At 41.5% G+C, this 21,410-nt stretch overlaps 1 protein-coding gene across 3 annotated transcripts in view; it reads left to right on the forward strand.

The window, feature by feature from the left end:
- LOC136826033 (uncharacterized) overlaps positions 1–21,410 on the forward strand; it is a 106,477-nt gene that overhangs the window by 36,108 nt on the left and 48,959 nt on the right. For all 3 annotated transcript variants that reach the window (XM_067082901.1, XM_067082902.1, XM_067082903.1), the window contains 2 exons: positions 16,788–16,866; positions 17,123–17,347. In XM_067082901.1, the coding sequence (XP_066939002.1) occupies positions 16,788–16,866; positions 17,123–17,347 (304 nt within the window). The remainder of the gene's footprint in view (positions 1–16,787; positions 16,867–17,122; positions 17,348–21,410) is intronic.

Here is a 21,410-nt window from a genome sequence, read left to right on the forward strand (position 1 = left end):
AACAAACGCTCCCAATAGTTACTCCCCTACCCTTTGTAGGGTAGGGGTAGGACAGTGAGTGTTTCGGTTGCTTATTCTACTCATGTTGGCAAAACTGGACGGCAGTGTAGACAAATGCTCTGAATTTTGGTTTGTTTTTTCGTGCTTATTGACTTGGATTGTCTAGGCTGTGGTTTTTTTCATTATGGATTCTTCTCAATCTTCCTTATCAGAATCGCTTAGATTTTGCAAGATAAGTGGTTGCAAGACCAGATTGGCTTCTTTGAAGTACAATGCACATGATTTATGCATTGATCGCCTTGGGGTAATGTGTGATTTGGACAACCGTTGTGATCATTGCGGGGAATGCAAGAGATAGAGGAGATGGTAAAGTATCATATTAAAAGAGGGAAGGCTAGGCTTAGAAAGAGTGTAAAGAGAACAGCTAGTCTTGCATCTAATCTTCCATAGAATTAACTTCTGGTCAAGAGATGGATAGGTTTATTGATTCTTCTTCTTTAATAGATTCTCATCCTTCCACACCCACTAAGTCAGCTCAGGGTAGTAGGTTAGATTCAGTGCAGTCTGATATTGATTACATTGTGTAAAATATAAGATTGAATGTTTATGTAACAAGTTTGAATCTTTTGCATCTAATGTATCTAGTGCATTGGCAGGGACAGTGTCCCCTCATTCCATTGGAGACTCCGTGGACGCAGCCTTGTCTCTCCCGTCAGCTCCTCCTGCTGACAGGCCTGATAGTCCCAGGGTCCCCAAACAAGGACTGACATCCCAGGATGTTCATGGACTGTGTGTGTCTCCTGCCTTTGCTTCTCGGCTTGGTGGACAAATGCAAATTGCGCTCACCTATAGACATTCATGGTAGGGTGAAAAGGTCTAGGCCTTCACTTTCCCAAGGTTATTATAGCGATTCATCTGAACCAGGTAACAAATCGCATTCGGCAGCAAACAATGCCACTGCACCTTCAGCCGCCTCAAGGAGTCTGGAGTCATTATTTAGGCATTCAGGTAGTACGCTACATACCTAGGCTCATTTTCTGTTGACGATAGTCCAAGTTTTGATTGCATCAAGGCTGTAGGTATGTCCGCTTCTGAGACTTTTGCGGATTTTATGGACTGTCTTTCCGAAGCTAAGGCTAAGTGTGTCAGATATTCGAGGCCACAGGAATTGTTGAGTCCGTACCAGGCATATTCTGGGCTGCAGGAAGCTTCAATGAGTCTGCTCGCCGCCTCAGCCAGGCCGCAGGCATGGCGCCTTAGTGAGTCTGCATACCTCCTCATCGAGTCTGAGGGAAGAGTTGATGAATCCTCAAGAGACAGTAGGCCGTAGAGTTTCTTCGGGGCCACAGTTATAGTCTATGACAGAGAGTCCTCGAATAGTAGGAGTGAGGAGGTAAGTGCGAGTGAACATGTTCTTAGTGGCATCAAGGGAACAGGTTGTGCTTCTCCTGTGTTGGAAGGTAAGTCACTGTAGTTAAAGGGTTCTCGCATTCCTGTGTCAGCCGGATGTTCTCAGTCGGATCTTGAGAGAGACCGTTCTCAGTTCAAGTATTTAGCAGAGTGGATTAGTAGAATTCTAGCACCGGGTCCTACAAGACCATCTGGTTCTGAGGCTTCTTCAGCTGTCTCAGAAGAGGAAGTCCTGTTTAGGCCCAGCTCTTCCTCTCAACGTCCTCCTTTTACTACATTACCCTTGGATAAAGGAAGAGGAACACTTAGAATCGGTCACTTCGGGTTTTAAGGAACTGGTTCAGTTGTGTTTGGACAGATATCCTCAGTTCTTTTCAGTGGAGCATTCAAATACTGCTCGCTTGCTAAGAGCTTCCAGGTTGGGGTCTGATTATTCTCTCCCCTACTTTAGGCTGTCAGATCCTGTACATGGAAGACTGACCCTCGTGCTGAGGCTTTGCCTAAGAAGAGCTCCTCTAAAGGATACTCTCTTTTGTCTCCCTTCCTTCATGTTAGGAAGTCACTAGTGTATCAGACAGGGGAGTTTCTCCCCTTTTCTCCTGATCTTGCAGTGGACGGCATGTTTTGTCCATGATTTTTGCGATTAAGAAAGGTGCTGTTGCATCAGGCAGGTTGCATTTCTCAATTCCAGAGGCTCTGAATATGTATAAGAGTTTGACTAACACTATTGAAACTGTCCTTCAGTGAAATTGTATTGAACACAGTCGAACAGTGTTTGAAGGAGTTTGGTTAGCTTTGGCCAGGGATCCTTTTGTTAAGGCCTTAGGGTTTTTTGCTTCATTAGACAAGGTGTGACAGGGGAGCTCTCCCATGTTGTGAGCAACCTTAAAGTTTGCAGAAGAGAGCAGCTTTGGCCTCTGCTGGTTCCTTCAGTTTCCCCCTTTAGTAAATAGTCTTTAATTTCAGCACATCGGGAAGATTATTGAAGAAAAACTGTCTGCGTCTATAGCCTCAGAGACTGAGAAGACAGAGAATAGGTCTTTTATCCATCAGTCCCAAGCTTCTAAAGGAAAGTCTCCTGCGTCTTCCTCTTCGTCTTTTAAATGGCCTTCGGGCTATGCTACCTCCTCTGCTAGGTCTTCTTTCCAAGTGCCGGAAGGAGGAAAGTATCCTTTCGCCAGCAAAGTTCCAAATCCTGTTCTGCAAGGGGAGGGAAGTTACCTCCTCCTCTTATAACAAGAGTCGTAAGTCTAATAAAGAATAGCTTCTTGAGCCCTCAGGTACCTGTGGCGACCGTAGGCTTCTTTGCTCAAGTGTGGGAATGCTTACGGGTAGACGCTTGGTAGCGAAAGTACTTTTGGTAGGCTATTCCATTCCTTTCAGGAGTTTGCCTCCTCTATCAAAGCAACCCATAGCCTTTTCATCTTACAAAGGCAACCCAGAGAAGAGAAGGATCTTGAGTCAGGAAGTCTTTTTCTCTGTTAGAGAAGGCAACTATAGAGGAAATACTGGCTACTTCACAAGGTTTTTACAACATGCTTTTCCTAGTTCCAAAGGCAATGGGAGGTTGGAGGCCCGTTTTGAATGTATCCAAGCTCAACCTCTATGTCCAACTGTTCCCTCTTTCCATGGAGTCAGCCTCCACAGTCTTAGCCGCCTTGGAGAAAGAGGCATGGATGTTTACAGTGGACATGAAGGGCGTGTACTTTCATGTCCCCATTCACCAACATTCAAGAAAGTTCCTATGCTTTGTCTCAGGTTTTCACCAGGGTCTTATCCCCCCTTTTGCAAAATGGCTTCACTTACTAGGAGTAAAGATACCTCTGTACCTAGGTGATTGGATTATCATTGTGGAGTCCAGGGAGGATTGCCTGAGGGCAAGAGAGCTAATTCTGGGCTTAGCAAAAGCCCTAGGGTTACTGATAAATGTGACAAAGTCTTTACTGGAACCTTCTCAAAGAATGACTACCTGGGCATGGAGATAGATTCTGTTCTTTTCAAGGTTTTTCCTACATGTGCTCGAGTAGACAATCTCTTGTCACTTGCAGGCGAATTTGCCTCCTCAGGAAGCATGCCAGCCAAATGCTGGCTTTCTCTGTTAGGTCACATGTCTTCTCTGGAGAAATTAGTCCCAGGTGGTCGACTGCAGATGAAACCGTTTCAGTTGCAATCGAGGAGGTACTGGCACAGAGAGTCACAGCCAATCCACGAGTTAGTGCCTTGGAACCCAGATCTGTTCTGAAGAGGTACTGCTTGCAAGGAAGTCTCTAGAGTCCCCGAGCCCTGACCTCTCACTGTATTCAGACTCCTCAGACAAGGGCTGGGGTATAGTTATGGGGAATCAGGTTGGTTCTGGAGTATGGTCCCCAGCTATGAAAAATTTTGCACATAAACTGCAAGGAGTTGTTGGCTATCCAGAAAAGGCTGCAGAAGCTGGAAAGTGCAGTGACCAACAAAGTAATTTGTGTCTTCTTGGACAACTCAGCATCTCTATCGTACCTAAGAAGACAAGGGGGCATGAAGTCAGAAACATTAGTAGCCATTACCATGGATTTACTCCTTTGGACGGAGGAGAGGAACATTTTCCTAATGACCCAGTTTGTACCCAGTCGATTGGATGTTCTGGCAGACATGCTAAGTCGTCCAGGACAGGTACTCTCCCATGAATGGATGTTAAACCTGACCATGTGCGAGGCAATTTGGAAAGAGTTCGGCCAACCTCCCATAGATCTCTTCACAACGAAGTTGAATCACTGTCTCCTGGTGTACATCTCTCCAGTTCCGGACCCTCGAGCCTTGGCAGTAGATTCTATGGCTTTAAACTGGGCAAACCTATTCGTATATGCTTTCCCTCTGTTTCTGTTGTTGAAGAAGTGCTCAAGAAATTTAAAGGATTCCGGAACACTTCCATGATTCTAATCGTGCCTTGGTGGCCGAGGAGGCATTGGTTCACAGACCTCCTAGAATCAATAGAAGTTCCCAGACAGTTACCTTTTTGGAGGAACCTACTTCAACAAACAGGAACAGGGAGGCTACATGGAAATATCAACATGCTTCATCCAACCACTTGGAAACTGTCGACAAGCTCCTCAAATCTAGAGGCTTTTCAAAGTCGTCTAGGGACTCCATCCTTGCTGCAAGGAGAAAGTCCACTAGTATATTATAGAAGAAACAGTGGAAACTGTATGGTGCATGGTGCAAGTCCAGGGACATTTAGTGTCGTCACACCAGCATTGATAATGTAATCAAGTTTCTACTATTCTTAAGATATGCTAAAGGTCTGTCTGTTTCCTCCATCAAAGGCTATAAATCCATGCTGGCTTCTGTTTTCAGGCATACTAGATTGAATATTTCAAAGGATGCTGACGTACGTGAAGCTGTTTACTCTTTTCAACTGGAAATGCTGAAGGTTCTTCAGAAACCTTTTATGGAATATAGATATTGTCTTATGGCACCTGAGAGGCTCTCCTTTTGAACCCCCTAGAGAGGCTTCTCTCTTTCTGGTGGCCTTGGCTTCAGTCAAAAGAATAAGTGAGTTGCAAGCAATATCATCATTATTAGGGTTTTCTCATACTGGAGCAGAATTATCTTCTCTGGCTTCCTTTCGTGCCAAGAACAATGTTAAGACCAAAGCACTTATTAGAGTTTTCTCTATCCCTTTGCTAGAAACTCTGACTCCTGAGGAAGGAGGCTGGTTTTATGCCCTGTTAGGGCCTGAAGTACAGTGAACCCCCAGTATTCACGGTCTCAATGTTCGCGGACTCATGTATTCGCGGATTTCTCTGTGGAATGCATCTACCCATTATTCACGGAAAATTTGCTGTATTTTTCACTGAGAAATATTCACTAATTACTGTATTTTCATATCATTTTCATGACTAAATGCACTTTTTGTGACAAAACTATTAAAATACTCGGGTATAAGCATTTTTAGAGTTTTTTTTTTTGTGTTTATCAAAATAGGCGGTTCTAAGTGTTTTTAGAGGGGTTTTAAGTATTTGCGGATTTTAGCTATTCGCGGGGGTGTGCGGTATGCATCCCCTGTGAATACGGGGGGTTTACTGTGTTGTACGTCCCATCTTAAACCTGTAAGGAAGCAGCGTAGGAACCTATTTTGTTTGGTCAGGAAGCATGAGGCTCCTATGTCTAAAAATGACATGGCTTTCTTGATTAAGTCCTTAATTCTGGAAGTACACCAGGCAATCTCTCCAGAGGTTTGTCCCCTTTTGAAGGTGAAACTACACAATGTCAGAGCAGCGTCTACACCTGTTAGTTTTCACCAACACCTCTCTCTAGACTGTCTAGTCTTGGCAGCACAGTGGAGGTGTAGCTGTGTTTTCACTTCCAACCACTTGAGGGACATAGAGATCCAGTATGAAGACTGGTGTATGCTAGCACCTCTTGTTTCGGCAGGGGAGATTATCTTCTAGTCTTCCGGTTATCCTGTTATGTGTCATGAACAGATAAGGGTTCTCTCTAGCTACCTCCTTCCTGGGTAAAGGGGGACTGTATGTGATGAGTTCGTACAGGATAGTTTACTCCACTTTATTTATTTGGATCATTTTGTATACTGCAAAGTCTTTCTTTTTTTTTATTAGAGTAAATTATGTTGTTGAATGTTGCAGAGCCATTGCTCTCCACTGGAGAAAACTACCCTGAGCTGATTAAGTACCACTTTTGTGGTTTCTTTCAATTTGGGATAATTCTCCGTTGGGCGAGTCGGTAGAGTTGTCGCCTAGCACTCGCTAGGCCCGAGTCCCTCGGTATAATGTGGTTCAGATTCCACAATAAGCTGTAGGTGCCGTTGCTAGGTAACCAATTGGTTCTTAGCCACGTAAAATAAGTCTAATCCTTGGGGCCAGCCCTAGGAGAACTGTTACTCAGCTCAGTGGTCTGGTAAAACTAATATGAACTTTTTTTTTTCAATTTGGGCTTGTTGTTAGGTGTGAGGTACCACAAGAACTCTGTTAGGTAGGTGGTAGCTCTTAAGGGATCATAATTTAGTTGTGGTTGTGGCTCCCGTCAGCTCTGCAGGTCTGAGGTACAGGGGCCAATAAATTGCCATTCTGCATTGCACATCTTCAACCAATGGCCACATTTGGGGTTCATGTTCCACCTCCTAAAATAGTGGACCTTGCTTGATGAAGATCCTCATCCGACAAGTACTTACCATGGGATCATATTCATCAGGTAAGCAGTGATAAGGATATTTATAATGGGATATTTATAATGATATCTTATAATTCAGTTATAGGGAATCTCTTGCCCGCCTCCAGCACACAATGTCGGAGTCAGCTAACTGATAGAGGGTAAGTTGTTTCACCTTAAAAATAATGGTTTTTATGATAAAATCTATTCTTTAGGTACTTACCCTCTATCACTGAAACCCTCCCTCCTCCCCTCTTAAATCTGTTTTTTAGGTACTTACCCTCTATCACTGAAACCCTCCCTCCTCCCCTCTCAAGAGACTAAAGAGTGGAATGAGCAACCAAAACATTCGCTGTCCTACCCACACCCTACAAAGGGTGGGGAGTAACTACTGGGAGTGTTCATTAACGATTGTTTCAATTTTAAGACTTGTCTAACCTGCGCCCAAGTAGTCGCAGATAAAGCTGAATGATAGAGGGTAAGCAACTAAAAAATTTATTTTATCACAAAAATCATTACAGTATTTCGTTTGTTGAACACTTGGTGTTTTCGTAGGTATTGAGCGTTATAAAGATTTTGTCATCATTTGGTATAAGTAAAAAATTTTATGGAATAAGCCTAAAAGGCCATCAGCTTGCAAATTAAGTACAAAAGCGATGAAAATAAAGTTGAATTGACACACAAATACTCTTGTACAAAAATATCTGTGCAAATATTTAAGATTAGGGCAAAGTTGTATTGCACTTTCAAGTAGTAGTATAGCTCTTAAACATCTGAGCTTCGTCATCAATATAACAAAGAAAATTACTCAACAATTTTGCATTACAAAGAGTGAAGGACTTATAATTCCAAGTAGTGTGGCAGTGTGTCACCTCAACAAAGGGTAGATGCAAGGCATAGTTACTGAGAGGTTTTGTGCCCCTATGTGTAAAATATCAGATGGGACAGCCATTTCTGAGTTCTGTGCGAGACTCCATCTCATTTCTGATCTCACCTTTGAAGGTGACTATGCAGTAGCTCCCCGAGTCCTAGGGACTGCCTTAACTGCATTTGAAAAGACCTGTGCAAACCCTCCTGGGAGCACTCTGTGATTTCATGGAATGTGCTAAGGGCCCAAAGAGAAAGCAGGCTCCAACACATCATTCCCCAATGTCAACTCATTTTGGCAGCCCTCCCCCTGCTGTCTTGATCTCTCAGGAATTTTGTGGCCTGCAATCACCCCCTGGGGATCCATCCTGTATCAGAAGAGGGGGCAACAGCAATGACAGCAGCAGCAGCTTCAAGAACAGCAACATCCCTTTCTTGGCGGACAGATACACACCTATCAAGGGAAAGGAAAGGCAATTTCTGGATGCCAGTTAAAGATAAAGGAAGAGATGGACGTCAATAGGACCTGGTAGGTTGGGGATTGTCTTTCATAGCACCACTTGCAGTTTGGAGTCCTCTCCTTGGAGACATGGCATCATCTCCAGTTGGCTGCCCCTCGAGTAGGACGCCTTGACGAGGTGAGGGGCTAAGGGACCCTGGCCTTTGGGCCCGGGTCCTGACGAATCATCCTACATAGTTTTTGGTTTAAATGGCGTGGACATTTCCACATTCGCAAAATTTTACTGCTTAGGTGAGTCTGAGAAGGGATCGTTTTTGGAAGGGGTTCGCATTGAAGCTAATTGTGGGAGTTGTGGTGGTTGAGTCGCCACCCGAGATAGTTTGGACCTAAGAGATGGTGATGGGATTTTTCCCACTGCTATCTTGAGGGCGGAACCATCTCTGGGGATCAGCCCATCGGAATCCAGGGGCTGGTTTTTGGAGGTGGGACTCCTGGCTTTTGTCCGAAGCCCACGAGCACGGTTGGAGTGGGGAGTCAGTCCCCATTAGTGGGGCAGAACTCCCAGCAGGCGGATTGGCTTATACCTGGGCCACTGCAAGCGTACTGGTGCTATCCTGAAAGGGTAGGGTATGGGGTGGACTGTTGGGAGTCAACTCTCACTTGTGCCATTGGTGGAGAATGCGAATACCTGACTGATCTACGATACTTTCTTGATATGACCAAGCAGTTTTGGGTGGGTGGATGAACCAGTTTGTGTGTGGTGGTCTGATGTGTGCATGCTTGGCAGCTTGGGGTCTCTTCGTGGGCTTTGGGAGTGTGTTGGGTGGGGAAGCTGAGCAGTGGAGCTGCCCAGTTTGTCCTTTTGATATGCTGTCGGGTCTGTGCGGGGCTCTTGGGTGTCGGGTGTGCACTTTTTGGACCTTTGCATGTGGACTGGTTTAAACTTATGGATTTGGCTTCTAGTTCTCCCCCCCTGGATCCGATGACTTAACGGCACTGGCAACGACTTCTGGCATGAACATGGATACGGGCTTGGCTGTTGGACAGAACCAAACACTGAGACACCAGGGTGTTAATAAATCTGGTGGATTTGATTCAAATAATAGGGTCCTTTATTGCACTAATGTAAACTTATCATTAGATTACGAATGTTTATACAGTGTAGTGAAGCAATTCGGCAAAGTGGAAAGAATTAAATTAGTTCTAGAAAAGATAAGCAGTCATTTTGTGCTTTTTATCAAATTTTCCTCTCCCTTGGAAGCTAGTGAGGCACAACAGAGACTCCATGGCCACATTCTAAATGACTCAGTTGTCAGCACGAAAGTGTTTTCAGTGAAAAACTTGAATGATGAGCCATTTGACTTTGTTCCAAAGGCTGAAGAACATGGACCAGTCCCATGTACCAGAGCTCTTCCTCCCCTCTATGGCATGTTGCTATCTACAAGGAGGGAGGGAAAATTTGATAAAAGCTGCTGACTGCATTGAGAGCAAGGTTGGTTCCATTCCCATTGGAAATTTGAAACGGTATGGAAAGAATCTTCTAATAAAAGCTGGAAATGAGACTCAAGCAGTTCTGTTAGCTAACTTTAAACCTCCTGAAAGTGGAAATATTGAATCTATTTCATCTCACAGATTCTTTAATACACTGAAAGGAGTAGTTTACTCAAAAGATCTGCATGTTTTTAAAGAGGAGGAGATTCTCCATCGATGCCCTCCTTGTGTATCTCATGTAAAAAAACTGGGTGGTGATGCAGCTATCCTTTTAACCTTCTCCTCCAATTACCTACCTGATACCATCATTGTTGGCCATGAGAGGATGCAGGTTAAAAATATAATAGAAGTCCTAGACAGTGTCGCAAATGCTTTGAATATGGCCACATTCAAAACTCTTGCGATAACAATAAAAGATGTCCTGTGTGCTCTGCAGAGCACGATAATTTTGATGATTGCAAAGCAGCCCGATACTGTTTTCTTTGCAAGGGTGATCACACACCAAACTCTAGGGCTTGTCCCAGATATAAATTTGAACAAGACGTGTTGGCAGTGGCAGATAATGAACATATTAGCATTAGTGAAGCAAAGCGCACGGTAATGGGGGCAAACAAAAGTGCCAACACTACGTATGCTTCTGTAATAAAACTTATGAAAACTTCCAACAATGTAAGGCCACCAATAACTGTGTCTGATGGAAGATATCACAAACCTGGTATTTCTCGAACCATAAATAATAATGAAAATCTCCAAACTGGTGAGAAACTTTGTCGGCAAGTGCTTTGAAGTCCAGTAGCAAAAATTGTACTTCCAAAAGCACAGAAAATTTATCTTCCACCACATCCACAGCTGTCGATTCATCTCCAAAAATAAGGGTGCCAAAATCGGCCAATAATTCAGGAAAATATTCTGAAAATACTTCAAACCAAAATAAGCTAAAGGAACAATCCCAATTAGATAGAGCTAGTTCAGAGCCATCAATCGCCACAGCCACAAACAAAAATAATAATAAAACTACGGTTGCAACTACCAAGAAACGCACAAGAAATAGTTCCCCAAATAATGATAATTTTATAATAAAAACTTCAAATGGGTTCAGTGTTTTGGAAGACATCTCTCCTCCTAGAAAGGTGGTTCCAAAAGTAGTTTCAGAACAAAAACATCTGAGTTCAATTCAGTCTTGCCGCCCTAAGACAAATAGGATTAGTGGTGCACAGAACCACAGCAATAATTCTGAACATCAGGTTCATAATAAAAAAATATGAAGATCAACCAAAGACCCTGAACACCAATTCAGATGAAAAGGGATTAAGAAAACAATCTCTTATAAAGGAGAATTTCCCACTCCACCCTTAGGAACAGTACTTCCCTCCAAGGAGTGGGAAGTAGCACATTTTACCACCTTAGCATTCTTGCTCGATATTCTTCAGTGGAACTGTAAAGGTCTCAGAGCCCGTACAGAAGACCTTAAAGTTTTAATGCATGAAGTTAATCCAGGATTATATGCCTACAGGAAACAATGTTAGGCAACTCTGTTTATAATCCTGGACTAAATTATTCAATATTTAAATCATATCCCCAATTGGTGATCGTGCCCATGGAGGTGCTGCAATTATTATTAATAAATCTCTACAGCACTCCACAATACAATTAAATACAACACTACAAGCTATCGCTATTTCAGTCATTTTGGAAAAGAGGATAACAATCTGCTCCTTATACCTTCCACCAGACCTTGATTTTAACATTGGAGATATTCAGTCGTTAATTGACCAACTTCCAGCTCCTTTACTTTTGCTAGGTGATTTTAATGCCCACAATCCCCTTTGGGAAGTCGGTTTTTAGATAGTAAAGGGAAATTAATCGAAGACCTTATTGACAGGAATGATGTTACCCTGTATAATAATGGGTCAATGACTTTCCACAACATTCACGATAATCATTTCTCTGCACTGACCTTAGTATTTCTTCAACTAGTATCCACCTTGATTTTAATTGGTCTGTTAATGAAGATTTAAATGGAAGTGATCACTACCCGATCCATTTGAAATATGCTCTGAATGCTCCATCTGAAGTTTTACCTAAGTGGAAGGTAGAGGACGCAGACTGGGATAAATTTAGTAAGGGTGTCAATCTAGATAGGAGTTTGAGTCCTTTCATTCTCATCTAGATGCCTATGATTACTTTATTGAATCTACTTTGAAGAGTGCTGAAAGCTCGATTCCAAAAACAAAAGGCAAACCTCGTAGACCTGCAGTTCCCTGGTGGAATAAGACATGTGGTATTCTGAGAAAAGTGACTAGGAAATGCTACAGACGTTACAAAACTAGTGGCTCCCCTCAGTCTAAATTAATCTACAAACGTGCTTTAGCCAAGCAGCGGCGCTTTTATAAGAAAGCCAAAAGAGAATGTTGTCTTTACTATATTAATGGAATAAACTCCAAGACCCCACTAAGAGTGGTGTGGCGCAAAATAAGGAAACTGAGTGGAAAATTTGTAGCGTCACCATTGCCCTCGTTAAAAATAAATGACACTCTAATCACAGAGCCCACTGAAGTTGCCAATGAGCTAGGAAAACACTTTTCTAAAGTTTCCAGCCCTAACAATTATTCTCCAGAATTTCAAAGAATTAGAATTCTGAAATGTGTCTGAAGTTTGATTCGGGAAAATCTGAACCATACAACTATAAATTTTCCCTAAGAGAACTTCGTGAGGCGCTCTCCTCAAGTGAATCCACAGCTCCAGGTGAGGATACAATCATATATGAAATGCTGAAACACCTCCCAGATGATGCCAAAAATATTTACTGAAGATTATAAACAAAATATGGGAAACTGGAATTTTACCCAAGGACTGGAAAATATCCATAATTGTCCCAGTTAAAAAGCCTAATAAAGATGCTTCCCAAGCCACTAGCTATAGACCAATAGCTCTTACCAGCTGTGTATGTAAGCTGATGGAGAAAATGATAAATACTAGACTGGTTTGGCACCTGAGACCAAAGGATTACTATCGCCATTTCAATTTGGTTTCAGATAAAACCGCTCCACCCTTGATCCCTTGCTGAGGCTGACCAACCAAATCCAGCAAGGATTCGCCAAAAGTGTCAGACCATTGGCATATTTTTTGACTTGGAGAAAGCATATGACACTACCTGGAGAATTGGCATCATGAAACAATTGCACAAGATGGGCATATGTGGAAGAATGGTCAGGTTTATATATTCCTTTTTATCAGACAGACTTTTAAGGTAAGAGTGGGAAACTCCTTCTCCCAACCTTTTATGCAGGAGGAAGGAGTTCCCCAAGGAAGCGTTTTAAGTGTAACACTTTTTTCAGTGGCAATAAATAGCGTGATTGAAAAAATCTCGCCCCCTGTTAAATGCTCGCTTTTTGTCGATGACCTTGCAATATACTGCACAGGATATGATTCCTTGTCCGTATGTAAACATTTGCAAAGGTCTATTAATGCTATTACTAAGTGGGCTGATGAGAATGGTTTCAAATTCTCCTCTTCCAAAACAGTTGCAGTAAGATTCACCAGGTGCCGGCGTGTGGAAGAGGTTCCACACTTAGTTTAAAAGGGTCCATCCTTCCTTGCGAGAGTGAAGTTAAATTTCTGGGGATGACTATTGACCATAAATTAACATGGGCTAGCCACATAAATGCCCTAAAGTTTAATGTTAAACAATCTATGAATATTTTAAAGATTGTCTCTGGATTTAGTTGGGGGCTGATAAGAAATCCCTTCTGAGGCTATATGACTCTCTGTGTCGATCTAAGTTAGACTATGGCTGTCAGATTTATTCCTCAGCCTGTAAAACCAAGCTAAAGGAACTGGATGTTGTACACAACATGGGGTTGAGAATATGCTCAGGGGCTTTTAGAACTTCGCCTGTTGAAAGCATTTATGTCGACACAGATCATTTACCCCTTGATCTAAGAAGGCAAGAGCTAGGGTTGCGATACATGGCTAGAATGAAAAGTGCTCCCAAAAATCCCTCCTTTCAAGCACTAAAGGAAACAGACTCTCGAAGTTTTTCTGGTACAAGAGCTTCTAAACCATTCCAAATTTGACTGAATGAGGATGTTAGGAATAATCACCTTAAATCCCAGAAAGTCCTGGAAGTAGAATATCCTGTAAATCCTCCATGGCTTATCCCAGAAGCATCAATATGTAAGAAACTGTCTAACAAAAAGGACTGCACTGTAGAAGAGATTAGGGAAAATTCTTAGAGCACGATGTTACCCATACTAATTTTACAAAAATTTATACAGATGGATCTAAGTCAGATAGTGGTGTTGGTTGCGCTGTTATCCTTGGTGATACAGCGCACGCAGCTAAATTACCTGACTCTGCATCAATATTTACTGCCGAATTAACAGCCGTAGTCTCTGCCCTAGATTTAGGTTTTCAAAGTAGCGACTCTAATTTTGTCATATACTCAGACTCTAGAAGCACCTTAGAAGCTATTAAAAAATTTAATAGCTTTCATCCATTAATCGAAAAGTTCAGGAGTGGCTTTTTGTATCTCTTGTCGGTATAAATTAGTCTCTTTCTGTTGGGTCCCTTCTCATGTGGGGATTTGCGAAAACGAGATGGCAGACAGGGAAGCGAAAGCTGCTAGTATTTTATCAGAAACCTCTTTTAGAAAAGTGCCTCATACAGATCTAAAAGGTCCCATTAGATCTTATGTTTTATAAATGGCAAGAAAGGTGGACTTCTCCTTCTTGCCAATAATAAGAAATATAGAAATATTAGGGATAATGTACTACCGTGGTCTTCGTCATTCCAGCTTGACAGACGAACAGAGGTTATTTTAACGAGATTAAGGATTGGGCACACTCGTCTAACCCATCAGTTTATTTTAGAAGGAAGCAGCCCTCCAGAGTGTGCTTACTGTGACGAGACACTAACAGTGGAGCACATTCTGGTGGTCTGCCCCAGATATTTTAACCAAAGAGAGAGATATTTTCAGGGTAAATCCCTGTCTGATATTTTGGGAGATGAAGCAGATATTTCTGCTATCATCTCTTTTTTAAAGTGTATTAAAATTTTTAACGATATTTAATTTTATTTAATTTATTACATCACGTAGAATTTTAATGACATTAATTTTTTTTTTTTTTTTTGTATATAGCACATCATTCATTAAACTTCATACCCTTATTTATTGGTCACATCACTTCATTTTATTTATTAATCATTTCCTTCATGAATTCATAACTTTAACATAATTTATTTTCTTTCCATTACGGCGCTGAATGGCCTTGTTGGCCCCAGTGCCTGGGCTTTTGCCCTAAATATCATACATCCATCCATCCATCCATCCAGTTGGCTGGAATGGCAGTGGTCCCATCCCCCCCTTCCTCCCTCCCCCACCTTTCATGGAGTTTTCTTACGATGAGGTTGGGGAGGACATCGAGAGAAATGTCAAGTAGCTGGAAGATGTACCCTGTTTTGTGAAAATGCCACATCAGCTTCCTGGAACTTATGGCTGTCTTAAAATTGAGGCCTTTGAAGAGGACCCATACTGTGTTGGTCCAAGACTTACTAAATGTGCCCATTGGACCTATTGATGGCTCAGGTAATGAAGTGGCTCTTGTCAGCAATCTGCACATGTCTGCAATCCATCTCAAGGGGTTGTTTGATGTAACAGCAGACTCCTCATCAAGGAAGCGGGCCTGTTTGCTACACAGGAGAGCCATCAAGTTCCGGTGTATGTCTCCCAAGTAGGACACTTAGGCAATTCCTAGAAGTGCATTCCTTTAAGAACAGATGGCAGACAGTCTACTCCTTTTCTCCCTTGGCCAGAGTTTTGAAGGCTTTCTTCTGTAACTCCTCTTACCTCCCCAATTCAGTAGTCACAACAAACCTCATGCTTTAAAAGGTAGTGTTCTTGACTGCCTTGGTGTCAGAAGCATGGGTCACTGAACTTGGCTGTCTGAGATGGGGACAGCATTTCATCACTCATCTTGGACAAGAATGAGGACCCTTTAAGAGGAAATTCCTGTTCTTCTATGGAAACTCATTACTATAGATAAGACGTTAAGCTCAGATCAGTTACTTCAGGTTTACCTAGATATAATGGCTCATGCACCAGATGACTTTTCTTACACCCTATCGCTAACAAGTCATTCTCACTGCATAGACTAAGAATGATCTTAGTGTCTGATTAAAAAAATGGACCTCCACTCCTTTCCTAAGTTGCATGATGTCTAGAAGGTGAGTATCTCACTGGCTTTCTTCAGAAACATTTCTTTTGAAGAAATCTCCAAGTTTATGGGGTAGTCATCAGAGGCAGTATTTTCAAACACTGCTGCCATGGGATTGAAGATGTTTGACTGCACTGTATGTCAGTGGGTGGTATGGAAATTCCTGGCCTGATAGGGTCCTTGGTGGAAAGCGAAAGGCCTCCATGATGACATGGCGCTTCTGAGATATTGCTAGAATGGAGGGGTTATCCTGCATCCCACCCCAACATAATTAGGTAAGTCAGCTTAGGACCATATGTGTAACACATATTTGGGTTCTTTTCCCTTCCTTTTTTATTGTTAATCCTTGATGGGGATCCTGAATAAAAGAAGATAGGTAATCACTCATGTGACCCTGCCATGGGTGGTTTGTACGTGAGAAAGTTGGGATTCAAAAAATAAGTTTAATGAGGAAAAAACCTATTTTTGGTAGCTACTGTGAGTCCCTAGACCCACCTGCTTTCCCTAACATTAATGCATGGGATTCTCTGATGGATATGTTCTTGCACAGACCTGTTGAATAGTGGTGGCCTGTCCAACAACTGTACTTTTGCCAAATCTGCATAAGAATGGTAGATAGTAATCCTCCTTTCAGTCACTGTAGGCAGGTTAAAGAGCCTTCCTGATCTGAGCCCTTTTTATACTCCATCACTGGACCAACAGGAACTGTTCTGGCCTAGACCAGCTATGAGGGAGTTGTTGATATGGGCAGGTCTTTCTTATATGGCCCCTGTTTTGTGTGTGTGTAAACTTCTAATAAATTAGCAGTTTAAATGCAGAAATATTTGGATAAAATACTGATATTTCATGATAATGTAATCTCATTGGTTTTTGGGTGGAGACATTCATGCTTATGACCAGTGGTTAATAACATTGTAATGCTGTATAGTGATAAAACAAATACAGTACCATTAAATACAAGGCCCATCATAGTTTCTCTTTGCTATTTCTGCCTTACTGTATACATTGTTCGAAAGTAATCCGAAAATACTGTTGTTTTTAGATTAATCTGCCCTAGTGTCAACACGAGTTTTGTTCATATGCATACAATGCACTTAACATTAGTTCAGTCATTAGCACTAGCCTTTCTAACTCTATTATTGTAGTCATTTTCTAATTTTTATTGTAGTCATCATTTATGATTGTCATTATTTTAGGTCTACTGGGATTCTGTTATTTGTGGAACAGAGGTAAAAGTTATTGAGGACGAAGAAAGTTTTGAAAGTGCAGGAGAAGGTAAGCATCCCTGTGCCATTTTCCTCAGTTCTTTTTGTGTGCACTGTAGATAGTACAGCAATGCTTTATGTTGGAATTAAATTTGGATTCTTTGACATATATTGCAATGTCTTTGAGAAAAAACATTTATTTGATTTCCTTTTGTTATTTTCCTATGTATCCACAATATTCAGGTAACTCCAGGATTTTATTTTTGAAATTTTGCTTACCCGTGACTATATTCATGTCTTTTTTCCTTTCATTTAATGCTCTGCAGATCAAGTAGATTTCACTTCTGAACCTGAGGGCATTGTTGAGTTAGAGGTTTCAACAGCAGATGGTGAACATACTGTATCTAGTAACATGCAGATGGTGAATTGCCGTACTGCAGTTACTGTCATCACCAATACTTCTCCCTGTGCATCTCCAAGGAAAGGTTTACAGTCTCCAGTTAATACAAAGGAAAATCAAGCTTCTGAATCACAATCATCTGTAGATTCTAGTAAGTGATGAAACTTCTATATGAAAAGGTTGCAGATTTAGGCATCTCTGAATGATGTATGTTCTTTATGCTACATTTTATCTCGACTTATTTTTTTTAAGTACAGAATACATTCGTGGTTGTTGCTTTAAACATTTTTGATAGCGTAGTCACTTGTTTTGTCCCCAAGGAGTTACCCTTCTATGGTCTACCAGAGCTTCATGGTGACCAAGCTTATGTCAAAGAATTCTCTTACAGCTGGTCTCATGGGCGGGTATTGTGTCTTAGTGATAAATGCTGTAACACGTGATGGAGTATGTAATGGACTCAAAGATAAGGGGGCACTTTCCCAAATCTTTACAGCGAGGCTGTACACCCAGGTTCTTTCATCATCAAAAGCTGCTGAGAAGAAGTGATTAATGCATATGCACAGTCCACCATAGTGTCAACAACAGACCTGTGCGGAGACCAAGAAGCATTACTCTTTGTTGGTCAGTGCAGTAAGGTTTATTTTTATCAGCGCTTCGAAAAAATTCGACTTTTTACTCTGATTTCATTAGCGAGGATCATGGAAACATCACAAATGGCAAGATAAGTGCTTAATATTAAGTTCCAGTTAAAGTTTTAGTTTTAAACTTTTGGAACTGATTATTAATCAGTAGCCTAGCTATAAGGCTACATATTAGTAAAAAAATTTTTTTTCCTTTCATACAAACCTGTACACTTAAGCATGATCTAAATAATCCAGGAATAGGCCATACCTTATATTAAGGGATAACTTTTTATGAATCATCCCATTATTGGACTAAATCATTAGCCTAGACCATGTAACCTAGGACTAGATGAAATAGTAAATTGTGCTGGATGAGATGGTAGCCTAGCTTTAAGACTACATACTAAGGTAATTGTGTTTTAAGTAACCCATACCCTTAAGTGTGAATTAAATAATCTGGATTAGGCAGTACCCTAGATTAGAGTAAGTGATAGCCTAGCTATAAGGTTACACATTAGTGAGTTACTGTTTTATATAGTAGACCAAATAGCCTGGGATTGGATATAAACAACCTCCTGGGTTAGAGAAAAATAGTAGCCTAACTATAAGGTTACATATTAGTAAGTTTGTTTTTATATAGCCTGTACATTTAAGAGTGATCTATAATAATCTGGATTAGGCAGTACCCTATATTAGGCTAATAAAGAACAAATAAGCCTAGGATTATATATAAGCAGTATTCTAGGCTCAATAAAATAACCTAGTTTTTATGACTCAGTAGCCTATCTTTAAAGCTGCATACTAGCAGGGTCTTATGTACCCTGTATCCTTAAAGGTGATATAAACCAAGAACAGGCAGTAGCTTAACCACATTAAGTAGGAACCCCTTTTTAATGTAATATCCTACTATTAGCCTAAAATAGCAGTGGCCGAATATCAGATAAAAAGGTTAGTCTTTGCCACATAAAACAGAAAACCAGATTATAAGGGTCCTGGATAGGGAAAGATACGTACAGGCTCACAGTCATGGGTCATGGCCTCTGAGGAAAAACATTTCCCCAAGAGTTTTTTACAAAATTGGCAATGGTAGTTGTTCGAGAACTCAAATAAGAGGGAATACAACTAATAGCCTACCTAGACGACTGGTTGATTGGGGGCCCACAAGAAAAGAGTGCTTGAGAAAACCTAACGGCAGTGATCAACAGACTGCAGTCAAAAGGTTTTATAAAAAATTTGAAAAAATCCTGCCTCATGCCAGCAGATGCTTTCGGTGTCTGGGATTGTGTTGGGATGCTTTTCAGGGTATGTTGTGTCTCCCCATCAGAACAGTTCCTTGCACAGCCTAGAGTTTCCAGGCGGCAATTAGAACATATGATGGGCTTTGTGCAGTTCGCATCAGTAATAGATCCAACATTCAGATTGCAACTAAAAATGTGAACAAATTCTAGCTATCACATGCAAGAAAAAAGATGAGAGACTGACTTCATCAAAAGATTCAGAAAGTTGGGAGATACTTCGGCCTTGGACCCGGAGGGAATCTCTGGCGAAACAGGTCATCCTGAGTCTCTTGTCTGTGCGAGTGACAATACTCACATATGCCTCGTTGACAGGATGGGAGGATCGTCAGGTGGCAGGGAGGTGATCAGCTACTCTGAGGAATTGTCATATCAGTTTCCTGGAGCTGACGTCTGTCTTTTTGTCTATCAAAAAACTCAAACCTCCAGAAGAGGGACACTTTTCGTGGGATCTAGACAACATGATTGCAGTGTCCTGTATCAAGAGGTTGGCATCACGTTCACCTCCTTTCAATATGATAATGCTAGCCATCCTTCAGATGGTGCAAGCAAGGAAGTGGTACTTGTCTGCAATTCACCACAGGGTCTCTCAGTGTAATAGCAGACTCTCTACCAAGGAAAACGACAGCCTCAACAGAATGGAAGTTGGATAACCACTCTTTTCAAACAATATTCAACATGCTTCCACAACCGGAAGTGGATCTGTTTGCCACATGCGAGAATAACAAACTCCCAGTATGTGTCTCCGAACTTGGATATCCAAGCAACAGCAAGAGATGCCTTTTTACAAGACTGGAACAAATGGAGGACAATATATTTTTTTCCTCCATTGTCCCAAATATCTAAGGTTTTGAGCAAACTCCTAACCTTCAAAGGAATAGCTTGCTTAACCCTTAAACGCCGAGCCTCTATTTACAAAAACGTCTCCCGTATGCCGGCGGCGTTCGGGAGCTAGCGCCAAGCGGAAAAAAGTTTTTTCAAAAATCACAGCACGCTTAGTTTTTAAGATTAAGAGTTCATTTTTGGCTCCTTTTTTTCTCATTGCCTGAAGTTTAGTATGCAACCATCAGAAATGAAAATAAATATCATTATCCTATATAAATATTGGAATATATGACAGTGAAAAAAAAACTCATATATAATTGTATACAAATCGCGCTGTAAGAAAAACAGTTAAAGGTAATGATGCTTTCAGGTGCGAGAAGGAAGAAATTCGCGCATGCGTGTCTGGGTGACGCTTATAAACAAAACAACAGCGTGATCCGTGAACTCCCAGCATCCCTCAAGGCGCGTGATTTAAAACCTTTCGCAAACTAGGCCTATAATTATTTTTCTGCGAATATTTAAAAAAACCATTTTTAGTCGACGTACCATACGTCCACTTGGCACCCAACAGACAATTTTAGTTGACGTATGGTACGTCCAGTAGGCGTTTAAGGGTTATTAGGCCCAAATTGGCCAACCAGGCATTGGTTCCTATTACTCCAACAATGGGCAAAGAGGTCAATTCCACTATTGTCTGTTGTTCTATCCCGGACAGTAGGAGGAAAGTTGTCTACACAGCCTCCCTTCTGAGCCGAGACCTTCGTGTATGGATTTTTTAAATATCTACAATACCATGAAAATTATTCGCCCAACATTGCTAGGTACCTCGTGCAAAAATTACGGACATCATCTGTCCGGCAATACCAGTCCATATGGAAGATATGGTTAGATTATATCCATACTGAGAGCCCTGTTGAGATTTCTATAGAAACACTTTTAAATTTTCTTATACAGTATACCTTTTTGAAGATAAATGCCTTGTGGTTACAACAATCAAGGCATACAAAGCAGCATTAACGGAACCCTTGCTTTATGGATTTGGGACTGACTCTAATATAAAAGTTGTCACTTCTCTTCTACGGTCTTTTGCTCTACAAAGACCCGCTCCCGAAAGGCTTCCAATTACTTGGTTGCTTAACAAGGAGCTGAGACTTCTATCAACCCCTCAATTCAGCAGACCCAATACAGCCACAACTCTCATGCTACAAAAGGCGATCTTCTTGATTGCATTAGCATCAGAAGCTTGTACTAGTGAACTGGGCTCTCGTAGATGGGACCCTGGCCCATCATTCCTAGCCAAGAATGAGGATCCTTTAAGGAGGAAATATCCAATTCTGATAAGAAAACTCAGTTTAGCAGACAAGATATTATGCCCGGTTCCAGCACTGAAGGTTTACCTAGAAGTCACAGCAGACATCCTAGAAGGTCCGATTCTCATACACCTTAGCACAAACTAACCACCCTCCCTACA

Source organism: Macrobrachium rosenbergii, chromosome 40, assembly GCF_040412425.1.
Source record: "Macrobrachium rosenbergii isolate ZJJX-2024 chromosome 40, ASM4041242v1, whole genome shotgun sequence".
In the NCBI taxonomy this organism is placed as follows: domain Eukaryota; kingdom Metazoa; phylum Arthropoda; class Malacostraca; order Decapoda; family Palaemonidae; genus Macrobrachium; species Macrobrachium rosenbergii.